General features: G+C 45.1%; 1 protein-coding gene and 1 pseudogene across 1 annotated transcript; one reads left to right on the forward strand and one right to left on the reverse strand.

Annotated features, from left to right (window-relative positions):
• Positions 1-7,556, reverse strand: part of LOC116359576 (large neutral amino acids transporter small subunit 1-like) — a 19,472-nt pseudogene extending 11,916 nt beyond the window's left edge.
• A 6,980-nt stretch (positions 7,557-14,536) lies between these two features.
• LOC116352709 (zinc finger protein 319-like) lies at positions 14,537-23,820 on the forward strand. The gene is made up of 2 exons (XM_031812764.1): positions 14,537-14,781; positions 18,215-23,820. Exon 2 carries the CDS (start codon positions 18,401-18,403, stop codon positions 20,198-20,200), a length of 1,800 nt encoding a protein of 599 aa, XP_031668624.1. The 5' UTR covers positions 14,537-14,781; positions 18,215-18,400; the 3' UTR covers positions 20,201-23,820.
• The last annotated feature ends 60 nt before the right edge of the window (positions 23,821-23,880 follow it).

The following is a 23,880-nucleotide window of genomic DNA, read 5'->3' on the forward strand; positions in this document are numbered from 1 at the left end:
ACAGGGCCAACCCAAAGCTGCCAACGTCCGTCCTTGTCCCTTCGAATGCGTTCTCTGGCCAAAGACGCTCCGTCCCTCCTGGAAAGAGATGAACGTTTGAGGGGACTGACAGAAGAAGAAGATATCACAGACAGATCCAAACAAAAACTCTTATTCAACACTTCTATCTGTGTGTGTGTGTGTGTGTGTGTGTGTGTGTGTGTGTGTGTGTGTGTGTGTGTGTGTGTGTGTGTGTGTGTGTGTGTGTGTGTGTGTGTGTGTGTGTGTGTGTGTGTGTGTGTGTGTGTGTGTGTGTGTGTGTGTGTGTGTGTGTATTCAGCACTTCAGTCTGTCTGTGTGTCTACTTCTCACCTCTGCCAATCTGCACACAGCCGAGGATGATGATGAGCACCAGAGCGAGGAGCTTGGCTGCAGTGAAGACATTCTGGACCCGTGTGGCAGCCTTCACACTCCAGCAGTTTACTGCTGTCAAGAGCACTGGGACAGACAGACAGACAGGCAGACAGACAGACAGACAGGGGGTGACCAGACAGACAGAAAGACAGACAGACAGACAGACAGACAGGGGGTGACCAGACATACAGACAGACAGGCAGACAGGCAGACAGGCAGACAGACAGACAGACAGACAGACAGACAGGGGGTGACCAGACAGACAGACAGACAGGGGGTGACCAGACAGACAGACAGACAGACAGACAGACAGACAGACAGACAGACAGACAGACAGACAGACAGACAGACAGACAGACAGACAGACAGACAGACAGACAGACAGACAGGGGGTGACCAGACAGACAGGGGGTGACCAGACAGACAGACAGACAGGGGGTGACCAGACAGACAGACAGACAGACAGACAGACAGACAGACAGACAGACAGACAGGGGGTGACCAGACAGACAGACAGACAGACAGACAGACAGACAGACAGACAGACAGACAGACAGGTTTATTTCTCAGGTTAGGGGAGGATTGCTAGCCTGTTGGAACCAGCCTGATCGCTGCGTTCCCCATTCTATTTCATTTCACAGTAAAACAGAATGATGAACACGGCAATGAGACAGGACGGCTGGTTCCTTCCCACCTGGCTAGAATAATTGCTGTCCTAAGGGCATCCGTTTGTAATGTGAGGCACACGGTACTACATAGAGCCATGACTACATGGAACTCTATTCCACATCAGGTAACTGATGCAGCAGTAGAATCATTTAGAAAACAGATAAATATACACCTTATGGAACAGCGGGGACTGTGAAGAGACACACACACACACACACACACACTCTATACACACAGACATTGTAATCTTGTTGTATTTTTGTATTATACATGTTGTATTGTACATTTTGAATTGTAGATACAATACTATATACAGTTGATGTTGGAAGTTTACAGACACTTATGTTGGAGTCATTACAACTAGTTTACATACACTTAGGTTGTAGTCATTAAAACTCGCTTTTCAACCACTACACACATTTCTTTGTTAACAAACTATAGTTTTGGCAAGTCGGTTAGGACATCTACTTTGTGCATGACACAAGTCATTTTTCCAACAATTGTTTACAGACAGATTATTTCACTTAAAATTCACTGTATCACAAATCCAGTGGGTCAGAAGTTTACAAACACTAAGTTGACTGTGCCTTTAAACAGCTTCCAGAAAATGATGTCATGGTAGCTTCTGATAGGCTAATTGACATCATTTGAGTCAATTGGAGGTGTATCTGTGGATGTATTTCAAGGCCTACCTTCAAACTCAGTGCCTCTTTGCTTGACATCATGGGAAAATCAAAAAATAAATCAGCCAAGACCTCAGAAACAAATTGTAGACCTCCACAAGTCTGGGTCATTCTTGGGAGCAATTCCCAAATGCCTGAAGGTACCACGTTCATCTGTACAAACAATAGTACGCAAGTATAAACACCAAGGGACAACGCAGCCGTCATACCGCTCAGGAAGGAGACGCGCTCTGTCTCCTAGAGATTATCGTACTTCGGTGCGAAAAGTGCAAATCACTCTTACAACAACAGCAAAGGACCTTGTGAAAATGCTGGAGGAAACAGTTACAAAAGTATCTATATATAGAGTAAAACAAGTCCTATATCAACATGACCTGAAAGGCCGCTCAGCAAGGAAGAAGCCACTGCTCCAAAACCGTTAAAAAGAAGCCAGACTTCGGTTTGCAACTACACATGGGGACAAAGATCGTACTTTTTGGAGAAATGTCCTCTGGTCTGATGAAACAAAAATAGAACTGTTTGGCCATAATGACCATCGTTATGTTTGGAGGAAAAAGGGGGAGGCTTGCAAGCCGAAGAACACCATCCCAACCGTGAAGCACAGGGGTGGCAGCATCATGTTGTGGGGGTGCTTTGCTGCAGGAGGGACTAGTGTACTTCATAAAATAGATGGCATCACGAGGCAGGAAAATGAAGTGGATATATTGAAGCAAAATCTCAAGACATCAATCAGGAAGTTAAAGCTTGGTCGCAAATGGGTCTTCCAAATGGACAATGACCTCAAGCATACTGTGACAAAAGCATACTGTGACAAAATGGCTTAAGGACAACAAAGTCAAGGTATTGGAGTGGCCATCACGAAGCCCTGACCTCAAATCCTATAGAAGATTTGTGGGCAGAACTGAAAAAGCGTGTGCGAGCAAGGAGGCCTACAAACCTGACTCAGTTACACCAGCTCTGTCAGGAGGAATGGGCCAAAATTCACCCAACTTATTGTGGGAAGCTTGTGGAAGGCTACCCAAAACGTTTGACCCAAGTTAAACAATTTAAAGGCAATGCTACCAAATACTAATTGAGTGTATGTAAACTTCTGACCCACTGGGAATGTGATTAAAGAAATACATCTGAAATAAATCATTCTCTCTACAATTATTCTGACATTTCACATTCTTAAAACAAAGTGGTGATCCTAACTGACCTAAAACTGGGAATTTGTACTGGATTAAATGTCAGGAATTGTGAAAAACTGAGTTTAAGTCTATTTGGCTAAGGTGTATGTAAACTTCAGATTTCAACTGTACCTCGATTACCTCGTACCCCTGCACATGGTGGTATCCCGTGTATAAAGCAGAGTTATCGTTACACATCGTGGTATCCCGTGTATAAAGCAGAGTTATCGTTACACATCGTGGTATCCCGTGTATAAAGCAGAGTTATCGTTACTCATCGTGGTATCCAGTGTATGGAGCAGAGTTATCATTACACATCGTGGTATCCAGTGTATGGAGCAGAGTTATCATTACACATCGTGGTATCCCGTGTATAAAGCAGAGTTATCGTTACTCATCGTGGTATCCCGTGTATAAAGCAGAGTTATCGTTACTCATCGTGGTATCCCGTGTATAGAGCAGAGTTATCGTTACTCATCGTGGTATCCCGTGTATAAAGCAGAGTTATCGTTACTCATCGTGGTATCCCGTGTATAGAGCAGAGTTATCGTTACACATCGTGGTATCCCGTGTATAGAGCAGAGTTATCGTTACTCATCGTGGTATCCCGTGTATAAAGCAGAGTTATCGTTACTCATCGTGGTATCCCGTGTATAGAGCAGAGTTATCGTTACTCATCATGGTATCCCGTGTATAAAGCAGAGTTATCATTACTCATCGTGGTATCCCGTGTATAAAGCAGAGTTATCGTTACTCATCGTGGTATCCCGTGTATAAGGCAGAGTTATTGTTACTCATCGTGGTATCCCGTGTATAAAGCAGAGTTATCGTTGCTCATCGTGGTATCCCGTGTATAAAGCAGAGTTATCGTTACTCATCGTGGTACCCGTGTATAAAGCAGAGTTATCGTTACTCATCGTGGTATCCTGTGTATAGAGCAGAGTTATCGTTACTCATCGTGGTATCCCGTGTATAGAGCAGAGTTATCGTCACTCATCGTGGTACCCGTGTATAAAGCAGAGTTATCATTACTCATCGTGGTATCCTGTGTATAGAGCAGAGTTATTGTTACTCATCGTGGTATCCCGTGTATAGAGCAGAGTTATCGTTACTCATCGTGGTATCCCGTGTATAGAGCAGAGTTATCGTTACTCATCGTGGTATCCCGTGTATAAAGCAGAGTTATCGTTACTCATCGTGGTATCCCGTGTATAAAGCAGAGTTATCGTTACTCATCGTGGTATCCCGTGTATAAGGCAGAGTTATTGTTACTCATCGTGGTATCCCGTGTATAAAGCAGAGTTATCGTTACTCATCGTGGTATCCCGTGTATAAAGCAGAGTTATCGTTACTCATCGTGGTATCCCGTGTATAAGGCAGAGTTATTGTTACTCATCGTGGTATCCCGTGTATAAAGCAGAGTTATTGTTACTCATCGTGGTATCCCGTGTATAAAGCAGAGTTATCGTTACTCATCGTGGTATCCCGTGTATAAAGCAGAGTTATCGTTACTCATCGTGGTATCCCGTGTATAAAGCAGAGTTATCGTTACTCATCGTGGTATCCCGTGTATAGAGCAGAGTTATCGTTACTCATCGTGGTATCCCGTGTATAAAGCAGAGTTATCGTTACTCATCGTGGTATCCCGTGTATAAAGCAGAGTTATCGTTACTCATCGTGGTATCCCGTGTATAAAGCAGAGTTATCGTTACTCATCGTGGTATCCCGTGTATAAAGCAGAGTTATCGTTACACATCGTGGTATCCCGTGTATAGAGCAGAGTTATCGTTACACATCGTGGTATCCCGTGTATAAAGCAGAGTTATCGTTACTCATCGTGGTATCCCGTGTATAAAGCAGAGTTATCGTTACTCATCGTGGTATCCCGTGTATAAAGCAGAGTTATCGTTACTCATCGTGGTATCCCGTGTATAAAGCAGAGTTATCGTTACTCATCGTGGTATCCCGTGTATAAAGCAGAGTTATCGTTACTCATCGTGGTATCCCGTGTATAGAGCAGAGTTATCGTTACTCATCGTGGTATCCCGTGTATAAAGCAGAGTTATCGTTACTCATCGTGGTATCCCGTGTATAAAGCAGAGTTATCGTTACTCATCGTGGTATCCCGTGTATAAAGCAGAGTTATCGTTACTCATCGTGGTATCCCGTGTATAAAGCAGAGTTATCGTTACTCATCGTGGTATTCCGTGTATAAAGCAGAGTTATCGTTACTCATCGTGGTATCCCGTGTATAAAGCAGAGTTATCGTTACTCATCGTGGTATCCCGTGTATAAAGCAGAGTTATCGTTACTCATCGTGGTATCCCGTGTATAAAGCAGAGTTATCGTTACTCATCGTGGTATTCCGTGTATAAAGCAGAGTTATCGTTACTCATCGTGGTATCCCGTGTATAAAGCAGAGTTATCGTTACTCATCGTGGTATCCCGTGTATAAAGCAGAGTTATCGTTACTCATCGTGGTATCCCGTGTATAAAGCAGAGTTATCGTTACTCATCGTGGTATCCCGTGTATAAAGCAGAGTTATCGTTACTCATCGTGGTATCCCGTGTATAAAGCAGAGTTATCGTTACTCATCGTGGTATCCCGTGTATAAAGCAGAGTTATCGTTACTCATCGTGGTATCCCGTGTATAAAGCAGAGTTATCGTTACTCATCGTGGTATCCCGTGTATAAAGCAGAGTTATCGTTACTCATCGTGGTATCCCGTGTATAAAGCAGAGTTATCGTTACTCATCGTGGTATCCCGTGTATAAAGCAGAGTTATCGTTACTCATTGTTTATTTATTATTACATGTTTTACTTATCTATTATTTCTCTACTTTCTCTCAGCATTGTTGGTAAGGGCCCCGTAAGTACAGTGGGGCAAAAAAGTATTTAGTCAGCCACCAATTGTGCAAGTTCTCCCACTTAAAAAGATGAGAGAGGCCTGTAATTTTCATCATAGGTATACTTCAACTATGACAGACAAAATGAGAAAAAAAATCCAGAAAATCACATTGTAGGATTTTTTATGAATTTATTTGCAAATTATGGTGGAAAATAAGAATTTGGTCACCTACAAACAAGCAAGATTTCTGGCTCTCACAGACCTGTAACTTCTTCTTTAAGAGGCTCCTCTGTCCTCCACTCGTTACCTGTATTAATGGCACCTGTTTGAACTTGTTATCAGTATAAAAGACACCTGTCCACAACCTCAAACAGTCACACTCCAAACTCCACTATGGCCAAGACCAAAGACCTGTCAAAGTACACCAGAAACAAAATTGTAGACCTGCACCAGGCTGGGAAGACTGAATCTGCAATAGGTAAGCAGCTTGGTTTGAAGAAATCAACTGTGGGAGCAATTATTAGGAAATGGAAGACATACAAGACCACTGATAATCTCCCTCGATCTGGGGCTCCACGCAAGATCTCACCCTATGGGGTCAAAATGATCATAAGAACGGTGAGCAAAAATCCCAGAACCACACGGGGGGACCTAGTGACCTGCAGAGAGCTGGGACCAAAGTAACAAAGCCTACCATCAGTAACACACTACGCCGCCAGGACTCAAACCCTGCAGTGCCAGACGTGTCCCCCTGCTTAAGCCAGTACATGTCCAGGCCCGTCTGAAGTTTGCTAGAGAGCATTTGGATGATCCAGAAGAAGATTGGGAGAATGTCATATGGTCAGATGAAACCAAAATATAACTTTTTGGTAAAAACTCAACTCGTCGTGTTTGGAGGACAAAGAATGCTGAGTTGCATCCAAAGAACACCATACCTACTGTGAAACATGGGGGTGGAAACATCATGCTTTGGGGCTGTTTTTCTGCAAAGGGACCAGGACGACTGATCTGTGTAAAGGAAAGAATGAATGGGGCCATGTATCGTGAGATTTTGAGTGAAAACCTCCTTCCAACACCAAGGGCATTGAAGATGAGACGTGTTTCACTGTTAGTCTACCTAAACCTGTCGTTTACAAAGTGTGGGATTTGATAAGTAGCTGATGCAACCAGACAGGAAATACTGGTTCAACGTAGGTTCATTCAAAGTGTAGAGATAAGATATGTATTTTATAAAGCAAACTGATTTACATATACTCTGGCAGGCGATCAATGTAGCTACATGCTCCTGGAGAGCAGAGGAAGACGGGTTGGAGTAAATAAGTAGCAGATACATGATGTACAGAGAAGAAGGTTGGATGATCAGCAGTTCTATCCAGAGTGTTAGGAATGCAGGAAGAGACCCATGGACCTCAAGAATGTAGGCATAATCTCCACCAGATTTGGAGATGGTGGTCCCTGATTCAGCATAGCACAGGGCCCCCACTGTCGAGCACAACCCACACACTGCCCAAATGATCGACGACAATCCGACAGAACCAGCTTCCTCCAACTACAGCGATGGGTGTCATGAATATCCCCGAACCGATGATGCTACCCACGATGATAGCAACACCATTCAATAGAGTTATAGTTATTTTCAGTTCAACTGTGTTCTCCCCGGAGATGCTGCCAATTTTACTCGTCTTTCTGCCAGTTGGGTTGGTGAGCGCACTGCCTCCAATCGGGAAAAACTCTTCTTCGTGGACCCCTGATTCCCCCGAGGACTTCGAGTGACGTTTCTTCAAACTTGACATATTGAGAAATATTTCTTCAAACCTCTATTCAACCTCTATTCATGAATATTGCGAGGTAAAAACCTCCATAAAGTTTGCTAGCTAAGTAGTCCTGTACAGTAGCTAGTTAGCTAAACGTGGTATTAGTTCTTGTTGGTTTGGTGATGCAGCGTGGACTGGAATGGGAGTGGAAGCTACAATAACTTTACTACAAAGTTGCAGTAACAGGCTGTTCCGCCCACATATTTGAGGATGCTGAGGATTCTCCTAGGCAGAGCAACCCTGTGGCAGAGCAAACCCGTGACAGAGGAAACCCGCGGCAGAGCAACCCCGTGGCAGAGCAAACCCGTGACAGAGGAAACCCGCGGCAGAGCAACCCCGTGGCAGAACAAACCCGTGACAGAGGAAACCCGTGGCAGAGCAACCCCGTGGCAGAGCAAACCCGTGACAGAGGAAACCCGCGGCAGAGCAACCCCGTGGCAGAACAAACCCTGTGGCAGAGGAAACCCGTGGCAGAGGAAACCCGTGGCAGAGCAACCCCGTGGCAGAGCAAACCCGTGGCAGAGCAAACCCCTGGCAGAGCAACCCCGTGGCAGAAGAAACCCATGGCAGAGCAACCCCGTGGCAGAGCAAACCCGTGGCAGAGCAACCCCGTGGCAGAGGAAACCCATGGCAGAGCAACCCCGTGGCAGAGCAACCCCGTGGCAGAGCAACCCCGTGGCAGAGGAAACCCGTGGCAGAGCAACCCCGTGGCAGAGCAACCCCCTGGCAGAGCAACCCCGTGATTTCTGGTATATCATTAAAAGCAATTCAAACGCAGCATGTTTTTTGGACTCATTCGGCTGTTTTTTAAATACCATTGGAAATGAAAGTTGATAAGTCTCTTCTTCCTGTTAATAAGACGCTGGTTGGACATGTTGATAAATAGCCCAATGTCAAAACAGAGTTTTAACTGTCCAAAACAATAACGAATACACACAGACAGTTCGTGATATATTGAAAATCTAAACATGTACATACATGTGTAACAATAGTAATCATATTACTTGTATATATATTTTTTTAACAGGCACCTTTATAAACCACACACGCACCAAAAACCGTGGCAATAATTGACTGATATCGATTAGGGGAGAATTCAGGATGCGCGGTATTGAAACGAACAAATAAAAATAACACATGAAAACTGGATATCTCTTTTCCATGGTTAGAGAACAACCTGCAGAAGACAGACCGTTACATTTTGCGGTCGCTAAAACGGAAATAGAAACGCAATACGCGCTTCTTTGTCAATCACACATATCACGTTGAAATCAAATGGGCGAGAGAGGAGGAAATGAGGTTGCGCATCCTGTTTAGACTAACACAGCTAAAAAAAAACGGAATATGGGAATCATGTGTACGTCATTGGTTAGAAGACAATTTGTAGAAGACATCTGGCAAAAAAATTTAAGTGTTGCGTTTTGATTAAAGTGTTTGGCCAACGCGGCAAGTGTAACGCATTAAAAATAACTGTTAATAACTTTATCGATTATCACCCTGAAATCAATAGAACAGGTGGTAAACGTCTGGGGGTGTATCGCTGTTTAAACTAACACCATTCAGAGGCCAAATGGAAACTTGGGAAAACCTATACATGTTTGGTTGGATGAGAATTTATAGAAGGCTTTAATCTATATTTTGGCATTTCGGATGTTGAGTTGTAACTTCGGGAGGCTGCCATTATGGGAAAGGGAACAGTCCACTTGTTCTGTTAGTTTATTTAAACAGCATAAGATATCAACAGTGACAACGATGGGTTGCGAATTAAGAGATACATTTGAATGTCCGCGACTTTTATAGCGGGACTGCCCCCGGAATTATCCGTGGCATTTCGTTAAGTCTCGCGCATCCCAAAGTGAACAGTACAAAACAACATATATTGATTGATCTGTTTTAAGTCATCTATTTTATGTCATCGTGATGAATATAAACGTTCGTAACCGAAAGGTCGCTGGATTGAATCCCAGAGCTGACAAGGTTCAAATCTGTCGTTCTGCCCCCCTGAACAAGGTAGTTAACCCACTGTTCCCCGGGCGCCGAAGACATAGATGTCGATTAAGGGTTAAATGCGGAAGAGGCATTAAGTTTTACAACTGACGGTATCCCCCTTTCCCCTTCGCCAGTCTGAGGTAAAAAAAAAAAAAGGATGTGTAGTTACACCAAATATTATGGGGTGAAAATACAAGGTTTCCTTCAGAACAACAGATTGATACCTGCTTTATTTCAAAGGGAGATTGTATCCATTCCTTATGTCACAAGTTACTAGAATAGATTGGTCAATAATATCTGTTGGGAAAAAGTCTGGTTATTACCACACAAATACCTGCTTGTTAACAAGGTCAAAGAGGTCTCTTTCAGAATGATCTAGAAGTATTACCCTGCGAATCATTACCTGAAGAAACTCAAAAAATACATTAACATTGATTGTACTTTTTGTGTTGAGCATGCAGTAACAGTTTTGCATTTACTTTGTCATTGTCTACATGTAAAAACATAATGGAAAGATATTCATAGTTTTATAATTATTTATATTCTTGATGACTTTAGTTTTTTTATGGGAGAATGTGCTGCTCGGTTTCCTTAACCTTAATAAGGATAAAGAAAAACAATTTTACCTCGTAAATCTAATTGTGCTAATGGCAAAATTTAATATTCATAAATGTAAATTCACTGATAAAAAAACACTCTTCTGTGTTTTCTAGAAGGAAATGGAGCAGTACATTAAGAACACAATGTTCTGGGACACTGTAAAGTCCATGGAGAATAAGAGAACCTCCTCCCAGCTGCCCACTGCACTGAGGCTAGGAAACACTGTAAAGTCCATGGAGAATAAGAGCACCTCCTCCCAGCTGCCCACTGCACTGAGGCTAGGAAACACTGTAAAGTCCATGGAGAATAAGAGCACCTCCTCCCAGCTGCCCACTGCACTGAGGCTAGGAAACACTGTAAAGTCCATGGAGAATAAGAGCACCTCCTCCCAGCTGCCCACTGCACTGAGGCTAGGAAACACTGTAAAGTCCATGGAGAATAAGAGCACCTCCTCCCAGCTGCCCACTGCACTGAGGCTAGGAAACACTGTAAAGTCCATGGAGAATAAGAGCACCTCCTCCCAGCTGCCCACTGCACTGAGGCTAGGAAACACTGTAAAGTCCATGGAGAATAAGAGCACCTCCTCCCAGCTGCCCACTGCACTGAGGCTAGGAAACACTGTAAAGTCCATGGAGAATAAGAGCACCTCCTCCCAGCTGCCCACTGCACTGAGGCTAGGAAACACTGTAAAGTCCATGGAGAATAAGAGCACCTCCTCCCAGCTGCCCACTGCACTGAGGCTAGGAAACACTGTAAAGTCCATGGAGAATAAGAGCACCTCCTCCCAGCTGCCCACTGCACTGAGGCTAGGAAACACTGTAAAGTCCATGGAGAATAAGAGCACCTCCTCCCAGCTGCCCACTGCACTGAGGCTAGGAAACACTGTAAAGTCCATGGAGAATAAGAGCACCTCCTCCCAGCTGCCCACTGCACTGAGGCTAGGAAACACTGTAAAGTCCATGGAGAATAAGAGCACCTCCTCCCAGCTGCCCACTGCACTGAGGCTAGGAAACACTGTAAAGTCCATGGAGAATAAGAGCACCTCCTCCCAGCTGCCCACTGCACTGAGGCTAGGAAACACTGTAAAGTCCATGGAGAATAAGAGCACCTCCTCCCAGCTGCCCACTGCACTGAGGCTAGGAAACACTGTAAAGTCCATGGAGAATAAGAGCACCTCCTCCCAGCTGCCCACTGCACTGAGGCTAGGAAACACTGTAAAGTCCATGGAGAATAAGAGCACCTCCTCCCAGCTGCCCACTGCACTGAGGCTAGGAAACACTGTAAAGTCCATGGAGAATAAGAGCACCTCCTCCCAGCTGCCCACTGCACTGAGGCTAGGAAACACTGTAAAGTCCATGGAGAATAAGAGCACCTCCTCCCAGCTGCCCACTGCACTGAGGCTAGGAAACACTGTAAAGTCCATGGAGAATAAGAGCACCTCCTCCCAGCTGCCCACTGCACTGAGGCTAGGAAACACTGTAAAGTCCATGGAGAATAAGAGCACCTCCTCCCAGCTGCCCACTGCACTGAGGCTAGGAAACACTGTAAAGTCCATGGAGAATAAGAGCACCTCCTCCCAGCTGCCCACTGCACTGAGGCTAGGAAACACTGTAAAGTCCATGGAGAATAAGAGCACCTCCTCCCAGCTGCCCACTGCACTGAGGCTAGGAAACACTGTAAAGTCCATGGAGAATAAGAGCACCTCCTCCCAGCTGCCCACTGCACTGAGGCTAGGAAACACTGTAAAGTCCATGGAGAATAAGAGCACCTCCTCCCAGCTGCCCACTGCACTGAGGCTAGGAAACACTGTAAAGTCCATGGAGAATAAGAGCACCTCCTCCCAGCTGCCCACTGCACTGAGGCTAGGAAACACTGTATAGTCCATGGAGAATAAGAGCACCTCCTCCCAGCTGCCCACTGCACTGAGGCTAGGAAACACTGTAAAGTCCATGGAGAATAAGAGCACCTCCTCCCAGCTGCCCACTGCACTGAGGCTAGGAAACACTGTAAAGTCCATGGAGAATAAGAGCACCTCCTCCCAGCTGCCCACTGCACTGAGGCTAGGAAACACTGTAAAGTCCATGGAGAATAAGAGCACCTCCTCCCAGCTGCCCACTGCACTGAGGCTAGGAAACACTGTAAAGTCCATGGAGAATAAGAGCACCTCCTCCCAGCTGCGCACTGCACTGAGGCTAGGAAACACTGTAAAGTCCATGGAGAATAAGAGCACCTCCTCCCAGCTGCCCACTGCACTGAGGCTAGGAAACACTGTAAAGTCCATGGAGAATAAGAGCACCTCCTCCCAGCTGCCCACTGCACTGAGGCTAGGAAACACTGTAAAGTCCATGGAGAATAAGAGCACCTCCTCCCAGCTGCCCACTGCACTGAGGCTAGGAAACACTGTAAAGTCCATGGAGAATAAGAGCACCTCCTCCCAGCTGCCCACTGCACTGAGGCTAGGAAACACTGTAAAGTCCATGGAGAATAAGAGCACCTCCTCCCAGCTGCCCACTGCACTGAGGCTAGGAAACACTGTCACCACTGATAAATCCACTATAATTGAGAATTTCAATAAGCATTTTTCTACGGCTAGCCATGCTTTCCCCCTGGCCACCCCTATCCTGGTCAACTGCCCTGCACCCCCCCACAGCAACTCGCCCAAGCCTCCCCCATTTCTCCTTCACCCAAATCCACATAGATGATGTTCTGAAAGAGCTGCAAAATCTGGACCCCTACAAATCATCATACCTAGATGCCTGTCTAGACTGTAAACTCTCCTACCAGACTCACAGTAAGCATCTCCAATCCAAAATTAAATCTAGAATCGGCTTCCTATTTCGCAATAGCTGCCAAACATACCCTTGTAAAACTGACCATCCTACCGATCCTCGATCCTCCACAGTGTCTGTGCATTAGGCTGAACGTTTGCCGTCCCTACGTATTGCGCACGCCCAAGTCTCTAAAGCCAGTGAGGGAACATTTACATTTTTCTCAATGTTGCCTGCATGTCAATTTCATTGTAAATACTCAAAACTGATTGTAAGTACTATGTAAACGTGTGCAGTGTGTAACTGTACTGTACCTGACATACTATATACTTAACCTTTATTTTATTTGTGTTGCATCCTTTTTAATCTTATACAAGATTACTTGGAAGTAATATATTAATTGTGGCTCTGATGACTCAGATCAGAGAACATGAAAACTCAATCAGTCCCATTGGTGCCGTGACTCCCACCCATATACTAAACTCCCAGCCCCATCCATCCAGGAAAATGAAATGTTCATCAATCTGTACATATTCTGATTACAGCTACAGTAGCCTAGTGTGTATCAATGTTCATAGTGCTTCAATTAGTAACGAATATTGAATTTGGCTTTACAATGCATTAACCCTCCTGTTGTGTTCGTTTCATGTTAATTAATTCTGTGTTCCGGGTTGAAAATGATCGCCTCATTATAGCTGATTATAAATCCATAATAATAGATATATAATCACCTAATGTTGTGTTAGAACCTTTAATCAACTTAAGTTCTTGTGAACATACGTTTTTAACTTCTATTTGCTATTTATGGCCTGTAGGCCTCATTGACCTGAGCTCATACAACTCGTTTTTGAGTAAAACAAGCATAAGGTATGGATTATTTTGACTATGACAAATAAACATATTGTGTTATTTATCGCAGACTACTTTGTGTCAAAGTTTAACAAGGACTCTCTCCTCCTCACCAGTATCAAGATCAAAGATATGATCATGAGCCTCACATACAGCATATCGTTTGGTCATTGTGCTGCCACAGAATGAATTGTGAGCAAGGCCTCAAAAAAGCTTTATATATACCAGACCTGCGAGAAAAGCTCTATATATTATTGAAATAATGTTGCGATTGTTTGTGAGAATGCCAACAGGTGTGGTTCCCGTGGAGGAAAGTTTCTATTGGGGAAAAGTTCCCGTGAGGGTTGCCATGGAAGCCAAGAAGGGGAGTGAGGTGTGTGTGTGTGTGTGTGTGTGTGCGTGTGCTCAAACACACATGCATGTGGGGGTCTGGGAAGTGTGTCCATCTGATGAATGGGCATGTGCCTGATCTCAATTTTATACACTAATTGTAGTCTCACCCATTAATTTCTAATGAACGGTCGGGAACACCGCAGGTTAAATAAAACAACCCAAAACTTAATGAAAATCATCTAAATGTATTTTGTGTGTTCAGATGCCCTGTGTGGACAAAGTCATGAAACCTTATGACAATCAGAATAAATGAACTACATTTGTCCGGGAGAAAACTTCGGACAAATCGGTCCAATTCGACCGGAACACAGCAGGAGGGTTACAATTATACACCAAAGTTATACCAAATTGAAGGAGAACGGTTGAACGGACTGAAAAATAAGAACAACCTTACATTATGATACAGAAGGGAGGGGAAATGTAGCTATAACATTTGAATCTACACCCCGGGGAGTGATGCAGGCTGTGGAGATTTCCGGTGTACATTATTAGTGGATGGCGTTCCGCTCTCATCTCGCCACCGTCCTCCGCCAGCCGAAATATTTATCGGAAGGTCGACTCCTGTCCTGGCACCAGAGGAAGATGACTGAGAGCCATACCGAAATGTAAGCTGTCAACCGTGTTGACTTATATATATATATATATATATATATATTTTAATGATGTTGTATTTATGATTGCATGAAAATGTATTACGCCGCTTTTGGTTGTATAAAAGGTGGAGTGTATAGCTCCGGTAGGGCGGCCTAGGTCGGCGGCTGGAACAATCCGAGACCATCGATGGGGCCTCGACGTTTCCATTTTTATTTTCCCCCTTCGGAAATAGCTAAATTAGCTTGGTAGCTAGCCATCTGGTTAGTCCTTTTCGCAGACGAGACAGTAACTTTAGGCGAACAACAGCTGTGTTTTTGCCGGCGACGTTATAGGCCTAGACATATTATTAACTAGGTAATACAAATGATACATTAATATTTTGAGATTAGTCATCTGTTTTTTGCAAACCGACTAGCCATGCTATCCCACGTAACTTGCTTAGCTAACCGACGTTAGCCACCTAATGCTATGTATCTAATAAATAACAATTATTATCGAGCTAGTTAACGTTAGTTTATTATAATCATACACCCAGTTATAATTTCGGCATCGTTTTTAATAGGTCACTTGTATAGCCGCATGATGTACTGTAGGTTTAAATGGGAGAACATGTAGTTCAGTGTCATTTTAGTGCCTGGACCTCGTCTCAGCCTCTCTAGTTAGCGAAACAGATAACTGTTGTAGTGATGTTGTTACTAGTTAAAGAAGGATGCTGTTGTTCATATATAAAGACGACTCAAAACAAAACAACAAACACAATCTGCTGCGATCTCCTCTCATCTCGCCTTTATGTAGCTACATATGGTAACACCAGATCATTTGATTTAACTATAAGAAAATATATATATGTTTTACCATTATACTGGTAGTTACAAGTGTGGCTATACAAAACAAGTCAGATCTATCAACTAACCTGGCGATACTATCAAATGAAATTGTATTTGTCAGATGCGCCGAATACAACAGGTGTAGGATCTTACCGTGAAATGCTTCCTTTACAAGCCCTTAAATCAACAATGCTGTTCAAGAAATAGAATTAAGAAAATATTTGCTAAATAAACCTAAAGTAAAAAATAAGATTAAAAGTAACACTAAGATTAGGTTTCAATAACGTGGCTATATGCAGGGGGTACTAGTACCGAGTAAATGTGCGGGGGGTACAGGTTATTCGAGGTAATTTGTACATGTAGGTAGGGGTAAAGTGACTATGCATAGACAATAAACAGTGGGGGTACAGGTTATTCGAGGTAATTTGTACATGTAGGTAGGGGTAAAGTGACTATGCATAGACAATAAACAGTGAGTAGCAGCAGTGTACATGTAGGTAGGGGTAAAGTGACTATGCATAGACAATAAACAGTGAGTAGCAGCAGTGTACATGTAGGTAGGGGTAAAGTGACTATGCATAGACAATAAACAGTGAGTAGCAGCAGTGTACATGTAGGTAGGGGTAAAGTGACTATGCATAGACAATAAACAGTGAGTAGCAGCAGTGTACATGTAGGTAGGGGTAAAGTGACTATGCATAGACAATAAACAGTGAGTAGCAGCAGTGTACATGTAGGTAGGGGTAAAGTGACTATGCATAGACAATAAACAGTGAGTAGCAGCAGTGTACATGTAGGTAGGGGTAAAGTGACTATGCATAGACAATAAACAGGGAGTAGCAGCAGTGTACATGTAGGTAGGGGTAAAGTGACTATGCATAGACAATAAACAGTGAGTAGCAGCAGTGTACATGTAGGTAGGGGTAAAGTGACTATGCATAGACAATAAACAGTGAGTAGCAGCAGTGTACATGTAGGTAGGGGTAAAGTGACTATGCATAGACAATAAACAGGGAGTAGCAGCAGTGTACATGTAGGTAGGGGTAAAGTGACTATGCATAGACAATAAACAGAGAGTAGCAGCAGTGTACATGTAGGTAGGGGTAAAGGGACTATGCATAGACAATAAACAGAGAGTAGCAGCAGTGTACATGTAGGTAGGGGTAAAGTGACTATGCATAGATAATAAACAGGGAGTAGCAGCAGTGTACATGTAGGTAGGGGTAAAGGGACTATGCATAGATAATAAACAGGGAGTAGCAGCAGTGTACATGTAGGTAGGGGTAAAGGGACTATGCATAGACAATAAACAGTGAGTAGCAGCAGTGTACATGTAGGTAGGGGTAAAGGGACTATGCATAGATAATAAACAGGGAGTAGCAGCAGTGTACATGTAGGTAGGGGTAAAGGGACTATGCATAGATAATAAACAGGGAGTAGCAGCAGTGTACATGTAGGTAGGGGTAAAGGGACTATGCATAGACAATAAACAGGGAGTAGCAGCCGTATTAAAACAATGTAAATGGTCCGGGTGACCATTTGATGAATTGTTCAGCAGTCTTATGGCTCGGGGGTGTGAAGCGGCTAAGGAGCCTTTTGGAGCTGGTCTTGGCGCTCCGGTACAGCTTTCCGTGCGGCAGCAGAGAGAACGGTCTACGACTTGGGTGACTGTCGTCCTCGATTCGTGGAAACGGGAAGGATCATGTCCGTTTGAATCTAGAAAATGCTCCATTGTTCAAATAAATATTTTTGGGGGGGAGCTCCATGAATTCATCCAACAATGACGGAGAATTATCTAAATTTAAACAGACCCCCTGCAGCTGGACACAAAAATGTGACTATTAATCGAGGGGACGAAGATGGTATCGCCAATACCAGTTTAGTTAAAATCTCTGGTGACGTTTTGTATAGACACCTGTAATACCCGTGTAATGAAACCATTCTTTGGGTGTTGAATCACATGATCTGGTTTTAAAATCTGTAGCTAAACCTTTAAGCTGTAGTCTATGTCCATCTCGAAATGTATACAATCCTAAAAATGTATAAAAAAATCAAATCCAGTCGTTTTGAGAGTATTAATACCATAGATTTGGTAATACCATTGCGTTGCAGTTAAAAACAATGTACATAGGCTCCCGAGTGGCGCGGCGGTCTAAGGCACTGCATCTCAGCGCTAGAGGCGTCACTACGGACACCCTGGTTCGATTCCAGGCTGTATCACAGCGGTCTAAAGCACTGCATCTCAGCGCTAGAGGCGTCACTACGGACACCCTGGTTCGATTCCAGGCTGTATCACAGCGGTCTAAAGCACTGCATCTCAGCGTTAGAGGCGTCACTACAGACACCCTGGTTCGATTCCAGGCTCTATCACAACCAGCCGTGATTGAGAGTCCCATAGGGCAGCGACCAATTGGCCCAGCGTCGTACGGGATTGGCCGGTGTAGTAAAATATGCAATTGGCCGTCATTGTAAAATAATAATTTGTTCTTAACTGACTTTCCGTAGTGAAATAAAAAGGTTAAATAAATAAAACAACATACATGGATCCATTGCATAAAGTCTGTATCGGCTACATTTACATCATGTTCATATACCCCCTCTGTCTTTCCCTCTGTAGGGTTTCTGCCCTTTTACTAGTGGACGACCAGAGGTGTATCACCTATTGATAAGAGCCGGTAGAAAACACACCTGTTGGACATCACCAGCCCGACCAAAACCTGCCCCCATAGCCGGGCCTTATTGGATACTCCTGGGCCTCCCCTTCACACAGTCAAAACTGAATCAATACGTGCGAAGCAGCAGGATGACTGAGGCGTGGCAGCAGCACGCAGTGGCTCCCCCACCCACCGTGGTGCACAACCTCCCCCCGGGCTCCGACAGCGCCCTGGGCTGTGCCGTGTACGGGATCGTCCTCCAGCCGGATGTGGCATCCCTCCAGCAGCAGCCCCAGCATGGCCAGCAGCATGCCGTACCCGCCCAGCAGCCTTCCCTACAGGTAGGAGGCGAGGGAGGTCACAAGTGCGGAGCCTGCGGCCATGACATATCCCACCTAGCTAATCCACATGAGCACCAGTGTATGGGGACCGGGGATCGGTCATTCCAGTGTACCCAATGTATGAAGATCTTCTGCCAGGCCACTGATCTGTTGGAGCATCAGTGTGTACAGGTGGAGCAGAAGCCGTTTGTGTGTGGCGTGTGTAAGATGGGTTTCTCTTTGCTCACCTCGCTGGCACAGCACCACAACGCCCACAACAACGGCAACAACCCCATGAAGTGTTCCATCTGTGAGAAGACCTACCGCCCAGGTTCTGGCAACAACACCCCCACCTCCTCCGCAGCCAACCCGTCCACCGGCGAGGCCTCCAGTGGCGGGGCAGCGTGCGGAGCGTCAGCCCCTACGGCGTTTGAGGCTTCGGGACCAGACAGGCCCTACAAGTGCTCTGTGTGCCACAAGGGCTTTCGGCATCTGTCTGAGCTGTCGCGACACGAGCGTGTGCACACGGGGGAAAAGCCTTACAAGTGTGACACCTGTGACAAGAGCTTCAGCCAGTCCTCTCACCTGGCCCACCACCAGCGCACCCACAGCTCAGAGCGGCCCTACAAGTGTGCCGTCTGTGAAAAGTGCTTCAAGCACCGCTCACACCTCGTGCGCCACATGTACGCCCATTCCGGCGAGCACCTGTTCAAGTGCAATTTGTGCGAGATGCACTTCAAGGAGTCGTCGGAGCTGCTGCACCACCAGTGCCAGCCCACAGTGACGTTGGACAGGCCGTTCCGCTGCGGCTCGTGCGGGAAGGGCTTCAAGCGGCCTTCTGATCTGCGGCAGCACGAACGCACGCACTCCGAGGAACGCCCGTTCCAGTGCGAGGAGTGCCAGATGAGCTTCAAGCAGCAGTACGCCCTCGTTCGTCACCGCCGCACTCACAAGAACCCGGCCGACCGGCCTTTTAAGTGTAACCTATGTGACAAGGGTTTCCTGCAACCCTCCCACCTGCTGTACCACCAGCATGTCCATGGCATGGAGAGCCTGTTCAAGTGTGCTTCCTGCCAGAAAGGCTTCAGCCAATCCGGTGAACTGCTCCGGCACAAATGCACCGGCTCAGGGTCGGCGTCTGGCTCCGTGACCGCGGCCACGCCGGCGGTGGAGAAGCCCTACAAGTGTGACGTGTGTGGCAAAGGCTACAAGAAGAAGTCGACGCTCCAGCGCCACCAGAACTCCAGCTGTCAGGAGAAGCCGCTGAAGTGCTCCCTGTGCAACCGACGCTTCCTGTCGCCGTCTGAGTTCGTGACGCACCGCTGCGACCCGTCACGGGAGAAGCCCCTGAAGTGCCCCGACTGTGAGAAGCGCTTCAAGTATTCCTCGGAGCTGCAACGGCATCGCCGCGTTCACACCGGCGAGAAGCCTTACAAGTGCTCCAGCTGCGACAAGAGCTTCAAACAGAGGGAGCACCTGGTGAAGCACCAGGCGGTGCACTCGCGGGAAGCCCAGTTTAAGTGCGTGTGGTGTGGGGAGCGTTTTGTGAACCTGGGAGCCCTCCAGGAGCACACGGTCCAGCACACTGCAGAAGGTGGCGGTTATCCCACAGCCCCGTGTATACAGTGAGCAGGTCTGCTGCTGTTGAGCGCCTGTACAGTGTGAACACACGCGGTGACATGGAACGTTGCCCGACCAAGCATACAGCAACACTCTTCCTGACACCTTATTTGTATATAACCACACAATCATTATTTACATTTAGTTACACACACCCACCCCCCCTCCCCCACTCCTTTTGCATAAACAATGGTAAAACTCTGCTTAATCCTAACCATGAAGTTATTATTGACACCTTCTTCCTCACACCAAGGTAATCGTGCCCATGTTCTGCCCTTCATTAGTGACTTCCAACTTCCAATGACCCTGATCAACTGAAAACAGTACATCAACAACCCATGATCCAGATCAACTGAAAACAGTACATCAACCCATGATCCAGATCAACTGAAAACAGTACATCAACTACCCATGACCCTGATCAACTGAAAACAGTACATCAACTACCCATGATCCAGATCAACTACCCATGATCCAGATCAACTGAAAACAGTACATCAACTACCCATGACCCAGATCAACTGAAAACAGTACATCAACTACCCATGACCCTGATCAACTGAAAACAGTACATCAACTACCCATGATCCAGATCAACTACCCATGATCCAGATCAACTGAAAACAGTACATCAACTACCCATGACCCAGATCAACTGAAAACAGTACATCAACTACCCATGACCCAGATCAACTGAAAACAGTACATCAACTACCCATGACCCAGATCAACTGAAAACAGTACATCAACTACCCATGACCCAGATCAACTGAAAACAGTACATCAACTACCCATGATCCAGATCAACTGAAAACAGTACATCAACTACCCATGACCCAGATCAACTGAAAACAGTACATCAACTACCTATGACCCTGATCAACTGAAAACAGTACATCAACTACCCATGATCCAGATCAACTACCCATGATCCAGATCAACTGTGGTCACCTTGTTGGATGCAGGAAAAATGCAACTTGAAAAGGAATGTTTCAATCTGAAAAGGCATTGGAAATGTAATCATGCGTTTTAACGTCAAATACTTAGTAGTTGCTTTTTAAAACATTTATGGAAATGAAATGTTTAAGGAAATTGGGGGGGGGGGGTCTTATTCTCTGACTCCTTTATGGTCATATAATTTCTTTGCTGTGGTTTGGGTTCAAGTTTTGGCCACACTACGTGTTGAACTCCCCCTTAACCCTCTGGTTGGCTGTTAGTAATGCCCAATAAACCCCACCCCTCATAGACTTAAATATACGTTTCTGCATGAGTATATTTAAGCAATATGGCCCGAGGGGTTGTGGTATATGGCCAATATACCACGGCTAAGGGCTGTTCTTATGCACGATGCAATGCGGAGCCCTTAGCTGTGGTATATTGGCCATATACCACGGCTAAGGGCTGTTCTTATGCACGATGCAATGCGGAGCCCTTAGCTGTGGTATATTGGCCATATACCACGGCTAAGGGCTGTTCTTATGCACGATGCAATGCGGAGCCCTTAGCTGTGGTATATTGGCCATATACCACAACCCCCTTGAGGTGCCTTTATAAACTGGTATCAATGTAATTAGAGCAGTTAAAATACATGTTTTGTTATACCTGTAGTATACCACGGCTGTCAGCCAATCAGCATTCAGGGCTCGAACCACCCAATTTATAATTGTGAAATATGTTTATATTTAGCATCACTGTTGTACTGTAGTAGCTTAGGTTTGCTTAAAAAAATAAGAAAAAAAATGTGACAAGTTATATCTTGTGTCCTCTTTGGAAATCTGTGGTAGATAAACTGTCTCATCTCTGTACTATAATGAATAGCAACTACTGTAGTATGTGTCAATGGGAATATTTCCCCGCATTCTGGACTACTTTGGCTCCCTATGTCATAGAAATAAACACATACCATATCTCTCTGTCAACGTGGGGCTCCCGAGTGGAACTGCATCTCAGTGCTAGAGGTGTCCCTATACAGACCCTGGTCCGATTCCCGGCTGTATCACAACCGGCCGTGATTGAGAGTCCCATAGGGGGGTGGCGCACAATTGACCCAGCGTCGTCCGCGTTTGGCCCGGGGGGTAGGCCCGTCATTGTAAATAAGAATTTGTTCTTAACTGACTTGCCCAGTTACATCAAATAAAATGTGCACAGGGAAATGGGCCGACGATGCTCACAACCTCTGAGTCCTATACGTACTGTTTGTACATAAATATTACATGCTAACACATTAACAACCTTAGTGGTAGAAGTTGTCAAAATGTGTTGGAAGAACTGCTTCTGCTACCTGCTTTTCTACCCAGTTGAGTTGAGATTGTTTTGTGTTTTTGTATTTAAGCAAAAAAAGGGGTGTGGAGGACATCCTCCGGTCCGGTGGCATTGTCCTCCGACAGGTGGGATCACTCCTACGCTACGCTCGTCCCTCAACCCACAGAGCAGACAGTTGGTCGTAAGACAACGGCCCACTGGTTTTTGTTTAAACCAGTAATGTCTACATCTGGATTTCAACCTAGCAGTTATCGTGTGATTTAAAAAAAAAAAACACATCAATCTCTTTATCATGATTTTCATTTGGACATGTTGGCCTTGGTTTGTGCCTAGGAGGTCTTCATGTAAACCCTGCCAAGTTAGGGTCCCAATTACACAAATTGTTCCCTCAGTTGCCCCTGAAATATCTGTGAGAGGACTTTTATGTTAGTATGTCTATATGTTGAGGTGGAGAAGAAGGAAGTATGTGATTATGTATGCAAGTTTATACATATGTTGTTGTCTTATATTGTTTTATGAATGTGTATTTGGAAGGAGAGAAAAAAAGAAACCGTATGCTCACAATGTGTATTTGGAATGAGGATATGAAACTGAAAGGTTAGCAGTGAGAATGTCATGTGGTGGATTCATCCTACATGGCACCCTATTCCCTATGTAGTATACCAGGGCCTCTGGTCAAAAGTAGTGCAAGCTATAGGGAGTAGGGTGCAACTTGGGAAGAAGTTTTATGTTTGACCTGGGTAGGATGATGAGGTAGTCAAGTCACTTGTGTCTGCAGCTAGGCTATGAGCGTGTTTGACCCTTGTGTCTGCAGCTAGGCTATGAGCGTGTTTGACCCTTGTGTCTGCAGCTAGGCTATGAGCGTGTTTGACCCTTGTGTCTGCAGCTAGGCTATGAGCGTGTTTGACCCTTGTGTCTGCAGCTAGGCTATGAGCGTGTTTGACCCTTGTGTCTGCAGCTAGGCTATGAGCGTGTTTGACCCTTGTGTCTGCAGCTAGGCTATGAGCGTGTTTGACATCGGAGCCAAAACATTTTTTAAAGGCGTGAACGACTAATCTACAAATCACCTTGAATCATAATTAACTACTCAAATGTTAGTTGCAGACCGGTCAGTCGGTCACAATTTCCCCATGATGCATCACGGTTTTGATGCTCTCGACAGGCCTTCTGCATGCCAACGCTGGTCAAATATGTCCCAGTCTGTGCGTCTGCCTCTGCTGCCATCAATTTTTGTCAACTGGGAGATATAGACGATGACATCATTCTGTGGCTTAATCTGTGTAGGCTACATTCAATCTTGAATGATATGTACAGTATATCATGTTCATATACACACTGCACTAACAAAATAAACGAATCTTACAATATTATTGTTTTACAAGTATTTGTGTTCGCTTAAATACACTGGACAGTAACTTAGCACACAT

The sequence above is a fragment of the Oncorhynchus kisutch genome, unplaced genomic scaffold (genome assembly GCF_002021735.2).
Source record: "Oncorhynchus kisutch isolate 150728-3 unplaced genomic scaffold, Okis_V2 Okis03b-Okis08b_hom, whole genome shotgun sequence".
NCBI lineage: Eukaryota > Metazoa > Chordata > Actinopteri > Salmoniformes > Salmonidae > Oncorhynchus > Oncorhynchus kisutch.

Excerpts from the sequence above, each read along its gene's own strand:
- LOC116352709 (XM_031812764.1), top strand. The coding sequence starts at position 18,401 with ATGACTGAGGCGTGGCAGCAGCACGCAGTGGCTCCCCCACCCACCGTG.